The sequence below is a fragment of the Varroa destructor genome, unplaced genomic scaffold, assembly GCF_002443255.2.
Source record: "Varroa destructor unplaced genomic scaffold, Vdes_3.0 BEIS01000003.1, whole genome shotgun sequence".
Classification (NCBI taxonomy): Eukaryota; Metazoa; Arthropoda; class Arachnida; order Mesostigmata; family Varroidae; genus Varroa; species Varroa destructor.
Window position 1 is genome coordinate 46220760 of NW_019211456.1, and position 22973 is coordinate 46243732.

The 22973-nt window shown below is 40.1% G+C and overlaps 1 protein-coding gene across 10 annotated transcripts in view; it reads left to right on the forward strand.

Annotated features, from left to right (window-relative positions):
- LOC111246250 (uncharacterized) overlaps window positions 1–15631 on the forward strand; it is a 155429-nt gene extending 139798 nt beyond the window's left edge. For all 10 annotated transcript variants that reach the window (XM_086985609.1, XM_086985610.1, XM_086985611.1 and 7 more), the window contains 8 exons: window positions 5340–5548; window positions 8681–8839; window positions 9434–9594; window positions 9884–10012; window positions 10229–10570; window positions 10798–10987; window positions 11370–11508; window positions 11769–15631. In XM_086985609.1, coding sequence (XP_086841735.1) covers window positions 5340–5548; window positions 8681–8839; window positions 9434–9594; window positions 9884–10012; window positions 10229–10570; window positions 10798–10987; window positions 11370–11508; window positions 11769–11817 — 1378 coding nt within the window. In that variant the 3' untranslated portion in view covers window positions 11818–15631. The remainder of the gene's footprint in view (window positions 1–5339; window positions 5549–8680; window positions 8840–9433; window positions 9595–9883; window positions 10013–10228; window positions 10571–10797; window positions 10988–11369; window positions 11509–11768) is intronic.
- Window positions 15632–22973: the final 7342 nt, after the last annotated feature.

Below are 22973 nucleotides of genomic sequence, written 5' to 3' on the forward strand. Positions count from 1 at the left end.
CTGTATTTTGATTTATATATTCTTCATATTAGTGCCTGCACTATACATAGCATAGTGTTTAATGTTTTTGTTACACGCAACGCGAACATACCTGTTCGTTGTTTTTTTTTCTTAGCTTAATCACGAATGTTTAGGTTTTCGTTATGAAGCAATGTTTACTTAACTTTTTAAGCATCGGCGGCCTTATCTTAGATTACTTCTTGGTATTTGCGACGCAACACTTCTGACGGCGACGACTATATCTGGAAAATAGGAAGCTTTCGAGAAACAGACAAACATAACAACGTCCTGGCTCAAGCCTGTCTGGAGTTTATTTATCGGGTCTTCCCGAAGGATCGTACAGCATACGCTTAGCTCGAGTAGTAATCAAAGCGAATTTTCACATTCAGACATTGATAACGGTAAACAGGCCAAACAGCCGATCGTATATGTACACTCACAAACACATTTCCAAATATGAAAATACCATTATGAAGGGTAACCAACGGCGTAGCGCTATATTATATTGTATCTTCCTCCGTGTGTACTACAAGAGTAAGTTGCTCTCTTCTAGTGGACGACGAGATGCCGCCCAGCCAAGTCGAAATTTTTATTCGTGACATATTTTTCAGGCGATTTAATGTCTGGTCGAGATCCCTAGCTTAAATCCTAAGGAACGACTGTGTGTGTGATTGATTTTTACGCACAAGCAGAGTAGAGTTAATGGGCTTTTTATCGATATCTAAGTGTATATTGTCTATAATCCGTAGATGATTCATGAGCAAGATAAAGTGACAGTGGCGTCGTTGGGGTGCAAAGTGTAATTGCCAATTTCGCCTTTACAACTTTAATTAACTTGTGATATCGCCCTTGTCGAACATAGATTTTGGACACGGGTTCACTTTGGTTCAAATCATTTTAATTGAAAACCAGAAAGTGAGCGTATTCAACGTCTAATTATAATTTCAAACAAAAATAATAGCCATATTGCTGAATGACAAGGATCGAACAACTCTTTAGTAAAAGTTTGCTAGTCGAAACAGCTTGTCCAGTAATCAGCTCCGATGGTTTACATCGTCACTTCTGCTGGGCCCACTACCTGACTGTTAGACCGCTATCGGCATTTCTGCACAAGCTGAATGGGTGGTAGGTACAGAAAAGGAAAAAGTCACTTACTAGCGAACGATTTAACGGTTGCTTCTTTCGACGATGTATGTCCCGAGTGATAGCTTAGTGGGTAACGTGTTTGCCTAGTAATCTTAGGGATACGTTGTGGTTTGGGTTCAAATTCTGCCATAGACAGCTTTTCCTTTGTGGTGGTGGTGGGGGCTAGCCGTGTGAAGGAACTCGAAACATAGTAGAGGGTTTAGCGTAGTCAGTGAACAATAACAGCGACTATAGTACAATCTGCATAGAAGAATCGATGGCTGTGTTATCGAAAATAGGTGACTTCATAGCTTAAAAAGCCACTATAAAACAAGTGGCTGCGAATCGAAAACTCGTCTCTGAAGTTTCAAAAGGCTCTATACAGTAGTAAATACGTAGCCCTGAGGCATCTTCTAACCGCGAACGCACTTTCGGCTAACCTGACCGTCTCACACATTAAAAGTGCACAATGAGTTTATCATTTACTGGATCGTTCGTAGATATTATGTTTTTTAATCGATAACGTACGTCGATACGTCCCAGTGAAGTAGCAATTACCTAGCTCGTTTCTAGCCGCGCCATCGTCAATATAACGCAAATACAAGATATGCAGGTTTTGCACAGGTTAGGTTAATTCGAAAGTGTCTTTTCAATAACAATCTTAGCTAGTAAGCGTAATTTTTAACAGTAGATAGATTTTAGTAGCTCACGCGACCACCTTTCAAGTCAATGTAAAATACACAGAGCTCTATAGATACAGATAAGGTAAGTTTCTAGATCATTTTTCAGACATTCTAATAGATAAATCCAGCTCACAATATGAGTAGCTATTAGAATCATAATGTATTCACTTATAGTCGTTTGTTACCATTAGACTATATAGGGCTCTGATCATCAATGTATTGGTTCTGCCATTGATAATAGGATCGTTAATATGTGCTGCCTATACAGACGCGTGCAAGCTTACACATGCAGGAATGCTCTAAATATGCGGTAATATGCACAAATAGGATAGGAACGATGTACGATAACGACACGCCGACCAGTTTTCTTTCTCAAGCTAATATTTTCTGCATTTTAGGAAGGCATTTCCTAGGTTAACAGCGGAGGGCAAATACTAATTACTTAGTATTATTCTTGTTTACTCATCTTATTACATCGCTTACTGGATAAAGCGAGTCCAACAACTAAGATTCCTTGCCATCTTTATAGGCAACTAATTTATCTGTAATGACTGCTGTCTAGGCTAGCCCTTTAATAAGGGTTCTGTTTCGACTTCTTTCGAACTTAGCCCGAATTCATAGTACAGCGGTTGCCTCCTAACGACCGATTCACGTTTTTATATCATTTTGAGAGAAAAACCTGCTTCAGGTAACAAGCAGCTATAAACTTACGCAGGCTGAGGTGTGTTCTCTCGTTATGTGTAGTCTTTCCTCCGAGCTCGAATTTTTCGCCTTTTTTACGAGGTCAAAAGGAAATACGTCTAATGCCTTATATTGACGTTCCTCATACTAAACGCCAGGCTTTTAGCTAGTTACAGAAACTAGTTAACGCGTAGCTTCGCGGAAACATGTCGCGTTTTCGTACGCGCTCGCTCGTTGTGCTGCCACCAGACCTGGTCTTTTGCGACCGACGGGCATGCGTAACACGCTTAAACCCGCATATATTAACCTAAATGAAAGGCGCCTTTCAGAGACGTAACCATAACACGGAAAATTACGGAAAAAAAAAGAAGTTTACGCGGACAGCATGCATGCATGAATTCAGTTAGGAAACTTGTTATACTGCTCCGGAGGCTGAAGGTGCGAGAAAGCCAGCGGAATACGCTTTTTTCATTTCCTTGGCAAGGGGAAACAGGTACAATAGGCCATTATTTTCGACGTGTTGAGATCGTTCATAATAGACTTGGTGAAAGCCGAGGGAAACCATAGTAGCTAAGGTAAAATCGTCCAGTCGATGAAAGTTGACTTAAAGCCCTGTTTACAGTTTCGCTTCCGATCGGATCAAGCTGCCGCCTGCTATCTTTTGGCAGTGACTGACAAAAAGTGACTATGATCATCGTATAGAAGATGTCGGGACGTGCCGTTTTGCAAGTCGATCGGATAACATTCATAATAATAATTCCATACTGAATTGCTACCGCATTGCCTCCTAGCGCGATTCTCGCTCGCTGAAAGGAAACAAGTAGAAACCTAGTAGCCGTGGTCCAGTTGTCAGCTGTATACTGCAATGTCTCAAATATATAATATATATTATTTATTACAGTAATATAGGCCAAGTGGCGAGGGTTGAAAGGGATTATTAATTTGTACCTTGTGCTGTAAACTGTACGAGCTTCTAAATAATCAAATTATGTCCTGCTACGATTGAGGGTTCGAGAATTTAGTATTGTAACATTAATATACCTAAATATTCCCTATCGTTTGCATGCAACTCGTTACTTTCTGGTATAACGTAAACCATTGCCTTTACGTCTGCCTATTTTGCCATTTTGGTCAATATGGGCACAGAGTATTGTTGTGTTTAGCTGGCTATTGAACGTGTACGTGCACGCCCATTAGCTGATGATGCCGCAAACAGGTTCGCTGTCAGTACATGGTACGACTCTTATTTCCACACCACAGGTCGTCGTGTCATCGACCCTATAGGATAAGGCCGTTCGGGTGTAATAAGAAAAGAATGATGAAGTTACGCTTAACTTTCGTTCTGTCCACTTCTTCTACGATATACTCGTACGTCATAAACATCGTCAGCCATGTTTTTATGACATAAAAGCACTGTCCCATCTTCCTATCCGACAATGTATCTTCCAGCTTACTGCCCATCTAATGTAACCTTAACGCATTTATCGGACCTCTCGATGCCATTGCAGCATGCAAGTAAAGCTGTTTACGACATGTAACGCCAGCAAACACCGTGCTTCGACGGGGAGGAAGATATATTGACTCGCGTGTAGACATGCTCAGTCTCAAGCGAGTCGCATCTAACGCTAACGTTTAATGCGTAACCAGCCTCTCATCTTAACACTGAGGGAGACAACAAAAAGATACCCTCGGCAGTAGTACACAGGCGTTATTCTTTAAAGAAGGCGTTTGAGGGACGAGCAGAATTCTCCCCTGCTGCTTTTTCATCCCGATGAGCCCACAGCGATGTCAGCCTCTCACCCGGCAGCTACTCATTCTCATGTGCCAACTCCGCCCTAGGGTGCCCGCTCAGCGGTACCACTACCGGCATCGTTGTGTACCCCTGTGTACATTTTCATACGTAACACTACTGCTACTGTAGCGCTATCCGCCAGATCTCCGATGCACCCGCAACCCTCCTTCAGCAAGCACAGTGGCGTGTCACATTAATTAGGCGGTTAGGGAATAACAGCACGAATGTTCAGCACCCAGCACTAACACCGCGAACACTCCTTCCTTACGGAGTTCGCCAATCGTTTTCTAAGGACGGGCACTCACGCCTCGCACGCGCACGCCGGAGGTAACGGGAAGGAAAAAGGGGAACGCATGGGTACGAGCAAAATTCGAGTGGAGAGAGACGGCAAAGAACAGCAACGATCTTGTTTGCCTTTTTTTATCCATTTACCTTTTTCGATACGATTAGCGCAGTATAGAAGTACACACTGTTGCATATGAGAGGCTTGTGTGTGTCATTGTTTAGCGGGAGACTCGTCTTCAGGAAATTAACGTCCGCGCACATCCAGGCCATCGCTTTCACGTTCCCTAGTGCTAACGTAGACGAACCGAGTTCGGTTTTTATATACCTAATACTTGCAACTGGGTTGGAACGAAGAGTGCCGATTTTGATGGTAGGGCCTTAACAAACAATGTTCTCGAGCATTTATTTCTTCGGTTTACGCACTAGACCTTCTTTTACGGTAAATTTTCGAGGCTCTCCATATTGCGTGCTGACTAATCTTAATTAACCTATTACTTCGATTTCTGCATTTATTCACCGTGTAGAATCTGATCAAGTAAAAAAGCTGTCTTAGTAACAACGGGAAGGCAGTAGACGTTACACCTAGGCGATAGATTTTACATATTTTTCAGATGCAGGCTATATGACACTGTTTATCATGGCATGCGTAAAACTAGCTTGAGGATGTACCAATCAATATGTGCCAAGTATTGTTGAAATTTCTTAAACTATATTTTCAGAGTAACGGTGCGCTTACTGAAAAATTGATTACATATTTTCATGTCTGTCGATAGGACTCATTCTCGTGGGAGCATAACAGAGAGCAGCGTAACCACGCTAAACCAGTGCATCGTCACTTCATCGCAGCGCCGCGAGGACAATGAGGATTGCGGTATACACTCAGATTCGTTCATCTCTTCGAGATGGATCTATATTTCGAAAGAGGACGAAATGTTGGCGTGGAAATCCAACAATAATAACGCCAAAAATAATAACACCGAAGGTATTAAACCAATAAAATTACGAGTACCTATCTCAAACTTCCACTGATCAGATCTCGATTTAAATCTTACCGATTCTTCCTACAGACATCTTTTATAACTCCACCATAGATACGTAAATTCTACTCGAGGCAAACCGTCAAAATAGATTGACGGCACAGTATTGCCTTCGATCATTGCTGCTGTTTGCCGGCGTTTTCCATATACATGTGCATGCTTCCATATGCTAAGAGACATATGGTAACATGCGTCTCGCGTTTTTTTTTTTTTTTTTTGATATTCTTTTATCTTTTGCTGTTAACGATGTCTATTGTACTCCTGCACGGGCCCTTCCTTGTAACGCATCAATTGTTTAAACGCTATTTGCTCGAGCGTATAGATTAAACTATGGAAGTAATGAAAGTGAAATTAATGTTCGTCAAACCTGGGATTTTGGCGACTCAAAAAAAGGAAAAAGAAAGTCTTGAAAAAAGAATCCAAAATAAAAATCTGCCAGACAGTGCGCTCGGTCTGCTGGTTGGTAGCTAGGCTATTTTTACGGAGCCTGCCTGACAGGTTTCGACTCTTCTCGGCAGAGAGTCTCGGCAGTTAAAAGCTACCTCAGATGTCGAAGGTTTTATTTTCGAAATAAGCCTACGGAGATTAACGACTCATGTTTTATCTCAAAAAAGCACTGAAATAGGCGAACCGTAACGTTTATTGTTAACGATTAGAAGGTTGAAGTTCTGATGCTCATAGAATTCATCTTCAACATTGGTTATTTCTTGTGACTCGTAACGGCTATGCCAGTTGTTTGCAGTCGCTTTTGGGCCGACACAGGTATTGTATGGGCTAACCGTAATAAACGTAGAACATCTACATAACGCTTATAGAAGATCTGTTCGCTAAACTATATATATATATATAGTTTAATTCTATACCTGATCATTTGCGTCACAGATTGCGTGCGAGCAGATTACTCTATATAAAATGGTTAATAGGAACGATAGGCTGCGACATTTCCTGCAGACAGTATATCTTTTAGTTTTAAGGATTATTTCTCCCTAGATTTCTGCAAATATGCTGATTGTATATATTGAAGCTACTCTCTAGAATATCGCTGTAGGATAAAATCGTGAGACCGTCCGGAACCTCAGAGACAATTAAAGGGCTCGATGACTCCAGTAGTTTCTAATCCGGAGAATCATAGGAAAGTTTTTGCTCACTTTCCGACGTAAGAATGATAAGAAACTTTATATATAAGCAATATATATAGAGTCCCGCTTCCCGATAGTCTACAGAATATGAGGGGAGCTACCCTACTGAGAGATAGACCATCGAAGTCCTGCAAAGAAACATTTGTCATTGACAGACGGTTTGTTTCGGTTTTTTTTAGCCTATTCTTGTACCAAACCAGTTATTTTGCTACCTATAAGAAGCGCATATTAAGAAAGACAACCTAAGACTAATTATGTCAGCGGACCTTTATTAAACTTGCAAATACAACTTACGTTCGATGATTGCGGGCAGACTTTTCAGATGAGTTGCATATTCGCATTTCGGTCATTGCTGTCACGCCGAACCTTCTTTAGCCTTTGGTACTACCGGTTAGAGATCATGCGTGAAATTGTGGGTTTTATCTGTTGTATTACCGATATCCCTTTCTTTTCGCTTCCAGTACCTTTCGAGGCCCGGATTATCTTTGCGCTGACGAATGATTGTTGCGGTACGTTGTGGTGAACTTCCAAACGCTCTTAGGAAGTGAGGTTCTGAACAGTTGGAACGTCTTATAATGACATCATTTTTAGATGTTGTTTTGGACAATTTTGTTAGAGTGCTAATTATATAAATAGAAGATTATTACGACTATCTGCCTTATCAATTTAAATCTAAATTTTTGCAAAATTTTCTATATTCATACAAATGTTTGTGACCTCACTTCTTCACCCATCTTGTTGATTTATCTCTGAGTTAATTTCATTTCAAGCCAATCCCTGAACCAATACGATGACTGAGTTGTTGTCGCTCAACTCAGCTCGCTCTTGGAAAACCAAAATTGGTCGTTCGATGATCGGCATTAATCCTAGTCTTATTGTAAGCAGTAGCTAAGAAGCCGGATGTTTTTTCAGTTATCCGTGTGCGCGAAGTTTCCGTTTTTTCTTGAAGTCAGCCAACTTACAAAACTCCAATACATCCGAGCGTGTTTTAGTTCGTTTAGTCGGTAGCGTGTCTTTTGCTCAAAACCGATTCCCTATATTATGCCTGCGTCGGAACGGCTTGTCTCGCCGTTGTTATGATCCAGGCTGGACACAATCGAAGTATAAACCACTTACGAAGAACTTCGTTCTTTCCTTAAAGCCTGCGCTAATAGCGCTGTTACATCTTCCATCTAAAACATACATCCATTAAATAGAGAGCTATCCAGATTTTGAATCCAGACGCAGCAACGCTATATATAAGTCTAAAAATATCTCTGTAATGTAGAAGTTGCCCGTCGCGGCTCGAACGAAATAGGAAGAAATCTTCTATTGACTGCGCGTATAGCCCACAGTTATATGTGGGAGGGAGGAAGAAAGGTTTTGGGGTCGATGTTTTTATACCTGTTCGTTAAGACAACTTAGTAAATACAGTGGCTAAGTCATTTAAGGCGTTATTATAATCGTCTTCGTTGATGGCAACAGAAGAAACAGCAGCATTATTTCAGGTTTTCTTAGAAAAGTACTATAAAGGACTTTCGCGCCCAGTGTTGGCAGTCAAATACTAGAGCCGCGCTATAGGTCCTTCGGGTACCTTGAGCGATGAGCCAGCTTTTACCATTCGATGTGGGAAACCCACTGTGGCAATAGAGCGTGCATTTTAAAAGGTAACAGAACGTTTGCGTTAACCCAGAAACTTGACCTTCGGTCTATACAAGTTGGCTGGCTGGCTGGCTGGGTTGTTCCCACTGCAGAACAATTCTATACAAGCCTAAATTTGTGCTGTGCCTAGTTACGAAGTTAATGAATGGCCTTCCGCCTGGCTTCTTTGTCAGCTGGATTAATCTCCTACAACACATCCATACCTCGTGTCAGCTGATTCTGTAGAAAGGCCGTGCTTTTTTACCACTTGGATATGATTCGCTTACCACATAATCATTTTCTGGCCTTCGTTTGCAGAAAAAGATGAAAGCTTAATCATCAAGACAAGCGTTAGTCGATGCGACTCAACCGAGTCAGAACGGGCTTTCCAGAAACAATACACTACGATCACGCATCGAATGATTCATCGAAAGGCTAGCCTCGAGATGTACAAGCGAGTTACGCAACGATCTTTAGGTATAACAACACTAAATTTTGTTAGATGCTTCGATCGTCTGCAAATAGCTCCCAGAATACGCTCATTTTGTTTGCGTATCGTTGCGATACGTCGGACAGAGACTTACGTCAAGTAACAGCCAATCAATATATCATCACTGCCAGCACTGTCCTAATATTAATACTGTAAGCAGTCACTAATTAGACTAAAATATAATAACACCTACTTATCCTGATCTAGCTGACTAACACATAAAACCACCGATTGATCATTTCAAACAGGCATAAGATAGTTGATTGGAATACTGATACTTCGAAATTTGTTGATCTTATGGACGCCGATATTTGTTTGAACACAATTGAACCCTTTACGGGTAGGTACCGCTTTGGCAAGGGGACGAAATGCGAGGAAAAGCGAGAAAAAATTACCGGTCTTTAGCTAGGATTCAGATTCATTGTAGACGTCCAAAAGGAAGTCTTCAATACGGGTTCAATAAGAGATTCGTTCATTCTGTTTGCAGCACTAATTGATCTGTGCAGAGTTATTTTTGTTTATTTTGTTGCACTAACGGCGTGGACCGTGTTTCACCTGGCTTTTTTTTTTTGCGCGAACAGAGCCAACGAAAACTGTAAAGATCGAGCGTCAAAATGGTGAATTTGGATTTCGCATCCACGGCTCGCGACCTGTCGTTGTGTCGGCCATCGAGAAGGGCACGCCCGCGGAAAGCTGTGGACTCGAAGTTGGAGATATTGTCGTATCAATTAACGGAGTCAAGGTAAAAAAAAAAAGACGGATCGACTTCATGCGCAGTCTACACCAAGTGGATCGGTTTACGAGTTGATGCACAGGGATCAAATGTTCCGAAGTATTGCTTTATAATCCATCTAACTTGAGGTTCAGTAGCAGAGGTAGCACATAAAGACTGCAACAAAGTTGGGTGAGAGAGCCCCGTTTCCCGACAACTGCTGCGTATACATACATAGAGAATAACGTATGTGAGACGTGTTATGTGCTATAGGATTGCTCCGTATAATACGAATATGTCAGCGATCTCGTAATTGCAGGTGATGGACGCCTCTCACACCGAAGTGGTCCGTGTAGCCCACGCCTGTGCGGAGACGCTTAAGCTTGAATTGGCTCGTACGTGCCACATTCTTGCGCCTAAAGTCGACGTACCTGAACCAGAGATGCAGGCAAGTTAAAAATGCCTTTCATCTATTTACACAAAAAAACTCATATAGTTCCATAATCGGTAGATCGTAAAGAGTCTGTAAAGAGAAAGATATATCGTGATAGATTAGGGCACATGCACGTTTGATTATCGCTAAACTAATCAGTCTCGAGCTGCTGCTGAATGGCCTTTTACATAGGTTGTCTCCGACAATTTAATTGAAATCTATGGTCTTCAGGGCTTCCTTCAGCGGCTCTCATCGACCAGCTCAAGTCGTCGTTGGTGTAGGCGATGGTTCGTTCTCAAGAAGAGCGGCCAACTGTGCTGGTTCATGGCGCATGGGGAAAGCGATCCATTGGGCGCCCTGATGACAGATAACCTTCGGGTAGAGCGTGTTATCGAGCCAGGCGCAGAGCATGCCTTTAAGGTCACCTTTACCTGCAGTGCAAGCGGTGGCAATAACTCCAAGAAAAATGGCGCAGCATCTGTCGGAGGTGGTACCTACTTTGCGGCGGATGACGAGGACAGCGCCACGAAGTGGATAATGGCCTTCAAAAAAATGGCCAGCCCCTCGCTAACGGTAGGTTGTTACTCGAATGTATTTCGCCTTGTTATGTCTTAATTTACCTATTGCAGCCAATGAATGATTTTATTGCGTATTTATACTTGATAACGTTCCACGATCCGCAATACTTTACTGGCATACAAAATTGAACTTACTGTATATCCGTAGAACAAACTGTAAAATTATTTATTGGAGAAGGAGAATTTCTAGCTGCCTGTTCTAATTGCCACGACGTGTTACAGCATCAAGAGCGGTATCTGGAAGAAGTGAGGGAGAACCTTCAACGACCAGTAAATACAATGACACAGATAGATTGCCAGGGGTTTTTGTGTAAATATTCCGACAGGGCTGGAGCCTGGAGGAGCTACTATCTTGTACTCAAAGACGCCTCGCTGTACATCTATGAAGATAGAAATGACCTCAGGGCTTTAGGTAATTAACGTTTTACTCCATATCGATGTGTGTTTTTATTCACTTGAACGCAGATTATTTAATGGACTGATTATCTAAGACTACCTCTACATTGCTGGATATTGCAGTCACGTTTCGGTGTAGTAGTCGCTCATAAAGTGCAGATATTTTATCTAGGATAAGTTTTACAATACGGTCTATTTTGGTGATTAGTAAGTGTTACCCAGATGAATGTAAAGGCGCAAATATATTTCACATATGATTCGAGTGAATAGACTGTTGCACTAACAGTATTAACTTTCAAGTTCAAGTCGAAGGGCCCATGCAATAATAGGCCAGTATTGCGCCAGGTATGCAAGCCCATGCTCGTATTGAATTTTATTCTTTGCCCGTTGGATTTTAGGCGTATATTTGCTTCACGGTTATCGTGTACAAAGCTCTTCAGCCATGGGCAAGCGAAATGTTTTCGAGGCTATTGCCCCTGGGTCTGCTCTCACAAAAAATCTGCTATTTTTAGCCGAAACCGAACAGGAGAAAAAGAGGTGAGGAGGATTTGTCAAAAATGTTCATACTTTGGAAAAGATAACTTACTGTCCCTTTATTTAATCAAGCAATTATTTTTACCTTAGTCTCTTTAACGGAAAATACGTTACAGAAATCTCTGCCTTATGATATTATGCCGTCTTATAAACCTTATGCTACCGTGTCTATTATCGATCGTACTAGTTCAACTTAATCAGACTATTTAATTTCCGTTCACCACTTCTATTTATATGTTTCATGGATCTGCCGTATATTCCAGGTGGCTTGCTTCGTTAGAATACTCAATAGATCGGTGGCTGAGGCTTTGACAAGCACCGCTTGTACGCCCCCAGGCTGACAAGTGCGGATGATCGCGGCGGTGTGTCATAGCAAGGCGAGACACCTCGACTTTTAGCAATGGGCGTAACGTGCAAAGTGTTATCTCTCGGACCTTGGCGTCACTCGAGAATCTTGCTCGTTCGCCTAGCGGAAAGGAGCAAAACTTGTCGGAGCTGATCACTTTTCGAGTTAAAGTTTCCGCTCGGAATTGCTGCTACAGCAGCTGTGGCTGGCGCCAAGTTGAAAGCTGTCAGGAGCAAAAAGGACACAACCGATTGAAAAGATGGGTGTATTCATTTTTCGGACGCCACTCGCGTCGAATACGCTGCTTCACGATGTTTGCACGTACATATATGTCAACGTTCCATATTGCTTTTTGACTTCGAACACTACTGGACATAAAAGCTGCATTTAAAGCTAAATGCCTAACTGATTACTATAGCTGCCATTGTCCATTGTTAGAATCCATTGTCTGTTCGGATCAGATAAAGTCAGTTGACTTCGAACCGAGGCTACCCATCGATCAGTGTTCCTTCAGAGAAAGAACGTTCCGTAGAAGATATGTATGTGAAGTAGAAGAAAATGGCGCGCACACACACACACCCACCCACTTACGCAAATAAAATCATACCGCCCCAAGACGAAAGCACCCCCGTGTGGACAACGAACATGCGGAAAAAGTCAGCGATGCCAAAACAAATACAAGTTCTACAAGCATGCACGGTGTGCGGAACGTTTATCCACTGCTTTCCATAAAGCAGCAAGCGAAACGCCCAATAAAACAGAGACTATATGTGCATTGAACAAACAACTGACTTGTTAGGGGCTCGTATATACGTAGAGTATAGCTACGATATTTCTTGTAGTATATGTTAAGTCTTAGAAATTTATTCTAGATCATATTTTACCTACATATTTCTATGGGACAAGGGGAAACGAGAGTGGCTTTGTTAGTTTAACGATAATGTTAATACTGGTAAACTGGCAAGTTGCGAGTAGACGGAACCAGATAATTACATTATTCCGACGTTTTTTCTTTTGTTGTCCGTCGCAGCAAAAACGGATGTTCTATCACCGATAAAATTAACCGAAAAAATAATGGAAAAACAGCGAAATGTATCGACGTGCATTTTACGGGAATAATAATAATAATAATAAGAAATTAATGGCGAGATATCGAAACGCGAAATGGGATTTCCAACCAATGAGAAAAATAATCATTATCATTACTCTTCATATTTTTACATAGATCTAGCTGGATATTCCTGTTGGTAGTTGTCTCAATGAGCCGTGTCTTTTCGCGAATCCACGGTTTATAATTGTATTTGCAATATAGTATGCATAACCATGCCCCCCGCAGCACTTATATGTGTCTGGAGATCTTGGCCTGATGAGAGGCGAAAACAACCCATTATCAAGCAGCGAAGGACAAAATGATGAATAGCAGAAGTATAAAACTAGTTAAAATGTAGCAATTAATGAGGACGACGGTACGATCGTTTTGCTCTACGAATCATTGCCGATACTGTAACCAACGCCATAATTATCATTATTTCAATAATAACAACTGTTACATTGTTGTCATTTACAAATAACCATCATCATTCAACAAATATACACATATAAACAACAGATTGATGGACGTCAGTTTTTTTGGAATCATCATATTCAGACTACACTGCATATTTGAGAGATTCAACGTGCTTCCTGAAAGTGGCAGGCAAGAAATGTGTGAGCTTAAATATGAAACATGATGACACGCCTATTTTGGCAGGTAAACAAGACGGAACATAACGGCCAAGCAGCTCAAGCGCCGAGCTGTCATGATTTCAACATCACAAAACGCTGTATCAAGCGGACTAAGAACGTGAGACCTGGGGGATGTGAGGGGGAAACGTAAGCCATTGGTAAGGATTACAGGATAGTAGACAAATCAATGATATCTTTTGGCGAAGGACAAAATATGGTGGCAACGAAGGACGAGTAACGAAGTAACACGAGTTATTAAGAAGCTTAACGGTTTTGCAAGAATTCCGATAGACACGAGGCTGCAAATTGGTGGGGTCCATTTTAATATTCCAATACACCACTCAAATAATTATCAGCGAACAATTAATACCAATGATCGAAATTGACTTTAGTCACTACGACGTTTTTGTTCGCCGTCTGATTAGTTGGCCAAACTGGGTCCTTATCACTTGACAACTGACGAAGCTATTGTTGGCAGGCCATGTGGGGAGGAAATAATTTGATGGCTTTGAAAAAAAACCTAGCCACGAAGTGGATTAAAGAAAGTCGTCGCTTACTTATTGATATCTTTTGTATTTTGCCTTGAAGACCTTATACATATTCACCTACATTAAGGCTAGCATTCACCAGTTCTTACATAGCAGCCTTATAGTTATTTTACTAGCCAACTATGATATATATATATATATATATTGACAATAGAATCCCCTAACAGACCGTTCTCATTAGTTAGCGGTCGTTACTCAATGACAGACAAATACTCATAATAACAGCCACATTATTATACAGAATAACGAACCTATTTGAGCGTACGTAGCTACTGCAGCTTAAAGGCAAACAACTCAATGTGACTACGAAAACAGAAAACGTGGACAACTAACGGTAGGTAAGCAGCTGATGAGGTCCTAGGCAAAAATGACTTTTACAGAAAAAAAAACCCGGGTAGGAGGCAATACTATGAAGCATTTATGTCGATGCATGAATACGAAACAGCGACGCCGATGACGGCGTATACGCTCTTGAAAACTTCGCGCATCCTGCGTTGTCCGCAATAAACCTTCATACAAAACATTGTCCAAATCGAATAACCCACAAGTGGAAAAAGCCTCGCGTTTGCAGCCGCCACCAGGGTGTAGCAGAGAAATATAGAACGATACCTCTATTATGTTTGCGCGAACATAGGGAATGGGAAATGGAATGAACGTGCATGTGTGCGAAATGAGAATATATAGCCATGTGTAGGTGATTGAGGGTCGAAATGAACAATTATATAGACGGAAGACTCAAACGCGACGGAACAGCGTGTTATTAGTTCGTTCAGAGTCTGTTTTCGAACAGAAATCGCAGCAATTGGAACCGGGCACAGCTCGAAAATGGCCATGCCCCACGAAAAAATCGAAACTATTCCATTACTATATATATATATATATATATATATATATATATATATATACACGTGCTTAGCGATGGTGTCTAGAAACTATGATTACTGATAATGCCTCGTTCATACAATTGACGAAGAACGTTGACGAGCATCTGTACATTAATGAGGTTTATATATGGTTGTTGTTGACTAGAACGTACGGCAGAAGCGAGAGAAAGAAAAAAAAACATGGTGTGACGAAGCAATTTAGAAAATTATAATAATGATCATAACTACGAAAACGAAGATGGTGTAATTTGTTAGCGTTAGAGGGTTTATTGTGCAGTAATCTAGCACATAAAGTCTACCTCAGTCCTTTTCACAATTCACTAGACATGATCGACATCGATTTTAATAAGACGCCTATACGCTTCCCACCACCGAGGCTCACTGACGATACGATCCTGAGAAATTAAAGTGAACTATCGAGCATTTGCGGCCAACTTGCCAATGCAATAAACGTACGGCGGGATCTCAAATGGAATGGTAGCGCCTTGCCCGGCCCTTCTGAACAAAGTGAGGACATAGACAGCGCCAAAAGATAACAAACACAGTAAACACACGCAAGAGCATGACGAAATGTGTGATTCTAGAAACATTAATAAATTTTCTCACTGTCTACGAAATACAAAGCTATTTTCCCTTTATTAACTAGGCCTTTATATGGACGCACTCGTGTAGGTACGAGGTACTTACATGAAAAAGGACATCGAAGAACGTTTGTTGAAAGTGACAAATTCATATTGCTCTATGCGAAGATAAAAGAAACAATTGTTTTTAATGCGATCCATGTTAACTAGAGATATTGTCAAAATCGTCTCCGCATAGTAAACCTAACGATCTCATCATAGATGTATTAAAATAGATTTATGCCTTCTTTTTTCAGATGTAATGTATAGATACAAAATGGCCTGTAAGAGTTTGAGCAGTCAGACAACCATCGTTCCACATACGTTCAAGTAGCGGGACATTGCAAGAAAAAAAAAAAGGAATTTCATTTATACAACACATCTTTAGCAGAAACACCCTAATACCACCTCCCAAATGTATATGATTCTATGTAGTCGTGCGCCAGTGTTGGTATATGTCTAAGAGGCAACCATAACTATCGTGCTCATTCCAAATAGATGGTGCGTACGAAATGTTTGAATGGCGAACTATTTTCGATATTATTCGACGACTTCACACGAGAGCTCTTGAGGGAGAAATGCTAGGACAGCGACAAATCTAGATTCTTCACGCAGAACTGGAAAATAGTGTGCGAAACATTGGCGTCGACCATAGATTGCTGTTTTGCATTTTCCTTATCACCTTTCGCCTCAAAAATCTATCCTTTTTTTGGTATTTATATCTAATAGGGTACATCAATAGGAATGGTAATAGGTTTACGCATTAAATAACACTGCTGTAAGATGTTGGCTAAATTTTCTGAGCTCCAAAATGGTAAACATAATAACTAGCTACAAACTGTCCGCGAGCATTTCTAATCTCAAATAGCTAGACAATTCTGTTTTGCGAACTCCGCCGAAATAAGAGGACAAGCAGTCCAATACGGAACATATGATAGGTCTGACGCATGTATTTAAAAAAAGAGTTTTATGACAAGCCTTTGCTTGAGGCTTCAGGTTGGGCTTAAGGGTAGGGGTTGGGTGAATTGCTTTTGCTTGAAGCCTTAGGCTGGGCTTAAGGGTGGGGGAGGGGGTCACTAGAGGAGCGTCCACAAAAAAAAGACCTTTAAATGAAGGAAACAACATCGACTAAAACGGGTAGCGTATCGTTCGTAGATCTCTTTAGCACGGGCCACGCAAGCCAAAATCAGAACGGCAGTAGTTGCTTTAAACCATTTAATAAATATAGTACTTTCCTCCAACCAATATAATATAAAAGCACTCTTTGTGGATCTAGCGGATCGTCATATCTAAATAAATATTTCGAAGTTTACATTCGGTGAAAATTGTGCTATTATTGTTTGCATTCGTGTGGCGATAGATAATGATCGTAATCTCCTCGGGAAAAAGATTCTTTAATGGGTTAAGTTGTTGGGTCGTTGGACAAGCGTTAGACGTGGTGCATTCTTATACACTGGTTCGCTTTTGCGGTTTGTGACTCGCCTGTTACATAGTGTACTGTTCAAAAGTTTCCTCAAAACTCCACAGGGTAGTCATTGCTCATCGTACATATATAGATTTGAGAACGCCATTTTTACTTCGAGTTCCAAAATAGCGAGAGTCAGCCTTTTTTGACACACACGTTTGATGCCACATACTTGATCAGCGGCAAAAAAGTTGTGCCGACCATTTCAAGTATTTGACCCGCGTATGGTGACGACTCCATTGCTAGAAAGTGCAGCTTTAGCTAACGATTCTGTTCTCCTAAAAAAACGCTCAGATGGGCTCATGACTGATCTTTGTAAGAAACTAACGAGCGGTGTCGGAACTGCACTTTTTGCCGTTCAGCACATCCGTCCTCGGAATCCGAAATTGGGATAAGTATTTTTATTAAAGTTATACGATTTGAAGGACCTTGTTAAAGAAAGGGCTTTATTATGCTATCGTTTGACGATCAGGAAACCAAAAACAACAGGTGGAACAAGAAAGGAATTGTTTATGCACTAATTTAATCCAGTTAATTATGTACATATACAATTATATTACATATATAAATATAACGGATTGTCAAGTAATTATCTATGTTCAACATGGAATATGAACTGTCTAACTTTTGCATTGTGTGATTGGCATATTCGTGGAAAGTATTGCCATTTTTCCAATTATATAATGAATAACAGTAACCGTATTTCGAGTTTCTTTCAATTCAAGATATATCGATGAAGGTAGCAAAGCATATAGTGATAATTATTTAAGTAATTAATATTTTGTACAGTATGACAAGCTTGAGGATTTAGCTGTCAAAAAAATAAATGGTTAGGTTCTATTGAAACCAAAAAGCATCTCTTGGAAAATTTAAGTAAACTGAACGAAAAGCCATAAAGCACGTTGCTTAAACGTTTATTGCATCCTGCATATTCTAAGCATTATGAAGTATTTCTGCGGCTTTAAAAGACTTGATTTGTAGAAACCGTGTCTTCTGTACTATGACGAAATGCAGATCTGCCAGAAGATGTCGACGTTGTAACATCTGACAGGGGAAGAAAGGTCAGCCGAACAGCAATCAAAATAGTGAGCTAGTAAAGTTATCTGATGCCAGCCAGTGTTACGTCTTGTCGTTTCTCTGATAGCGACCATCCTGTCGGTGTCAACGTAAACACATTTTCCTCGACACCGTCACTAATACAGAAGTGATCCGCCATCGACGCACAGGTAGACTGATCTATCATGCAATGTAAAGTGTACGGTATTTGAAAATCCCGCGGCTCTTTCATAAACAAATACGTGTAAAAACACCTGTCAGCCTCGTGGCAATAAGTCGACATCGTTAAAGGTTACTAAAGTTCTGGCGAATGATGACTCTTTCCTCGTTAAAGTCATTGCAGCATACAAGCGTGACAACAGCTTGCCATGTGTTAAACGATACGTAGATTTCACATAATTTCCACATGCACTGCCCAGAGGCACCCGTTCTGGAAGCTTACCAACAGCCGTATTACAATTCTCGTTAGTTCTAGTTAACCGCCTTACTTACTTTTTATATGAGCAAATCGATTTCTGTCTAATAATAATGATTTATGAACACCAATTACTCAACTTAAAACATGTAAAAGGCTATAACGACATGAATTAAATTTAGTCGTATACGGAAGCTTCAGATCAACGCTAAATATTGGGGCCTTCGATGTTGGATCCTGGAACGCTCCGATGTTGTTCTCCTTTCTGATTAAAAGAGTCGCAGTATATACTATCAATTACTTTGCCACTTGACCCTGAGGGGCTACACAAAATTCAGACATATCTAATTCGACATTATCGATCAATATCTTGAATATTAATGACTTACTTTTGATATCACAGAAATTATTATTCTCTACGCATGCAAATAACATTAAATTGGAAGTTTCATCTTGTAGAAACCACAGCTTGGTTAAATCTTCTTCGTGAAGCCTATACGGACTAACCGAAGTGTTGTCTATCATACGAAGTGTGTTAAACGAGATTTTGGTTTATAGTGATTTCGTGGGTTGGACCAGGGCTAAGATTACAGGGTATCGGTTACAGAATCTGATTGAGGCACTTTTCTACTTACTACTTGTGGTATCAGTACAGGTACATCAATCTAAAGTTATACAACCTCGAACAATTTGATAATATCAAAGAGAATTGTTGTTTAAATGAGTACGGGAATCCCAATTGACTCTCTTAGCATTAATTTCAACCTCAGTAGTTAAGTAAGCATCTTAATTAGGGCAAACGTGTTTCAAAATAACTGACTTAGTTTGAGCGAAGACCTCATAAAATGTGTGTCCTTTACTTTCAAGTTGGGCGAAACGTAAACCGGAAAAGATGCGCATAATTTTCAGTCGATAACAGTACTCTAGTCTTTTATGGTCATGATGGTATACATGACTGTAGAACTTGAGATATTCAGCCCTAGTAGGATAAGCAAGCATTACTTCACAAACTAGTGCCAGTACGCGATGAAGATTACTTAAGCACGCGTAACTATAAGTTAGATGGGTGCAGAAGATTAAGCCCATCGATGGCCAGTGAATTATTAAAAATGCGGTTCCGCCATTCTATATCTTACTGCAAGCGTTGTAGCATGTCAGATATACATTAGCGAATCCCAAAACATATTGCTGGTAAGACTTAAGGGGAAAGTTTTGACGGAGAAATCAATCATTCCGGTACATTATGATTTTGCTTTTCTTAAGCGTGCATCTAATAGATAGGAAAAATTGTAATCCTTTTTTCGGTCTTTAGAATAGTCCTCGTCATTCTAATCGCCTAGCTCATAAATGTTAATGCTACTAAGCCGGAGAGACGTTCATTCAATAGTATCCATTAAGCTCGTCAATTGAGTCTTGTGTGTAGTTGTGGCAAAGTGCTAAGAGTATGCAGGCTTAAGAAAGCCCGTTTGTCCTAGTAAGAAAAATAAGGACAAATAATAGAAATAGGACGATTTTTGTATGATATAAAAACTCGTGAAAAATCTTTAATTGAACTCGTACTTAACTAGTAGAATTGAGATCAACATAAATATATAATAAATGACATATATTTTGTGGGCGTGATTGATGGCACGCAAGAAACTACACACGAAGAAACGTTCCTTTGCTAACGAGCGAAAATTTCTTCCGATAAACAAAACTGCAACTCGTAATGCTTAATAAGGAAATATTAAAAAAAAAAAAAAAAAAATATTAACGAAGAGTCAAAGTATCGGTACCCGCGCATTTTAAAGCGTTTGTTTTTGTAGTGATCGTGACGAGCGTGTTGAAATGCACACGAATTAGTCGAGTGAATATTTTTACGTCTAGAATACGTTTGCAGCACTTTCGCGCTTCGTAGACCGAGAACTGTTTAGAAAATAAACAGTCTGTATATAAATCACCGAGAAAGTATATTGCGCATTTTTATTTAATGGGTGCAATTCTTAGATTTTCACCTTTGCCAACAGGGCCTTGAATCGTATACCCCTTAGGTGCGCAATTACTTTGTTGTACCAACCTTCTAGCCACGGACCGATATCAGAAGTTACCGATAAGGCAAATAGTAGCTGAATGGAATCATTTAGCGGAATACAGACGTATTCATTATACACCCGATGTTTTCATCGAAATGGGTTGTTTTATCAAAAGATTGAATATGAAGGTTGAACACAATTAAATCTAGAACAACGATGAATTTCATAAAGGGAAGGAAACGGTGGACAAATAAACATCACCCTATTGGCAAATATTACCTATAGAGAAATAAATATAAGTGTGTCATAGTAAAAAAGTGTAAAGTCAAACTTAGGGTATTTTCAAACAAAGGGTTTTTACAACTATAAATGAATTAGCAGATATGCCTTGTTGTTCAATTATCGAGCAGTAAATCATTTATAAATCGAGTGTCGACTTCTCTATTCTATACCGGTCGATACATATTGCGCGGCCCTTTTTTTTTTTTTTGCCGTAATACACAAGCTTATTGACGCTTGTTTGTATACGTTTATATTACCCGTTGTCAACGCACTCTACAGTTCGTTTCGCCCACTTATAATAATCTCCAATTAAATGCCAGGCAATAATTTATAGAGCGATATCGTTTCAGACGCAGTTGTCCGGAAAGAGCCTGCAGGCTCCCTTGCACGCAATGCCAATGGGAGAACGAATGATCATCGGTTTCATCGCTCGGCAATAGTCTTTGTTTTAAATAGCAGATCACTCACTTATAATTGAATGCCGAAATCTGTCTTGATCTTGACCGCCGACCACAGATTCGTCGTTTTATTATTATCGTCGTTGAGTTTTATAGAAAAAAATATATATATACGTTATGTATATTAATATATGTATTTCAACTTGTAACAATTCGTCTTTGAAGTCTAGGCAGAGTGATGGACCCTCGTTTGTTTGCACTATAATAATCAAATATGGCACCATAGTTGGGATGATTATCGAACTTAATATTAAGAGTTGTTCAGTTGGTAACAAACTAGTGTTTCGTTGAGTGTATGGTCGCGGGACTTGTAGCGTAAGGACTATTTGGAAGTATTTAAGTTAGCATCGGACAGAATAGTGTTTTTCGTATAAGTTCGAGTGTAAACGTTTCAACTTTAAACGCATTACAAAATTATTCGCCGCCGCCGCCGCCGCCGTCGTCGTCGTCGGCATGTGCATGCATCGCGTGCTGGTTTCTGGCTGTATTTCTGGATCAATCCGTTTCATGTTGGATAAAATAAAGTATCGAGCACTAATTGACCGCGCAAACAAGGCACTATCTAAATAAATTAGAATATTCTGGAAGAGTTCGATGTCACTATACTATCGCAGCCAGTAGCACAAAGGACACGTGGTACTACTTTTAATAGTCAGGAAAAAATACCGCTCGCTAAATTTGCAGATATTACGTTCTTTAAAAATTATTTTGCAGCGAATATACAGTACGATGCAAAGCCACTATTTAGACTGAAGATGACCAACAGGGATCATTGGTCTTTTTTATTTTCAGGATGTACTCAATTGGATCAAGATCCGCTTCGAAACAAAAAGGGACGTAGCTATACGAAAACGTGGCAGAATTTTAGAAGAACTATGGCAGCGAGCTTAAAGCAGATCCGCTTACGAGATAATTCAACGGCTAAAATTAATTTTGAAAAAGATTGAACTGCTCAGGATATTTACAGATAAAACTTCGGGAGACTAACAACGTCAACGAGTTTCTGCAGCAAGCAAGTGTACAGTAAATCTATATCGAAACATGTAAAAAAATATGTAATTTAGAAAACTGAGAGGCTGGCATTAGCAAATTGAGTGTCTATCACATTTGAAGACACTGTAAATAGAAATGTTACATTTTAGCAATAGTAAATGCTATGAATGAAGATGGTCCGTTTATGAACGGTATGGAAGTTTATGAACGGTAAATGTGAATAATTTTTGGGAAAAAAAATTATTTGAAACGCTTTAAGCCGCCCGATTCACTACAGGACACTGTAAATATATATGTTACGCAAAAAAACCATGTAAATTTTCGTAAAATTGGATAATTTTTTTAATTGGTGCCCATCACTTGAATTTACTGACGAAAAATGATGTATTCGGGAGAACTTCTGGCAAACAGAACAAAGCATCTGCACCATATCACCGTAGTGTAAGGGCATGTCTTAATGAGAGTCTTCTATACTTCAGCTATACTGGACAACGGCGCCCTGCGCGAGCGAATGCCCTGCCGATTCTCCAGATTTAACGCCAATGGACCTTTTTTCTGGGTACCTTAAAGATGAAGTCTCCGCCAGAAAGCCGGCACTAGAAAGTTAAAAAGACCCAATTAAGCCAGAATGCCCCATAACAATGTTTGTTTAAGTTGATGA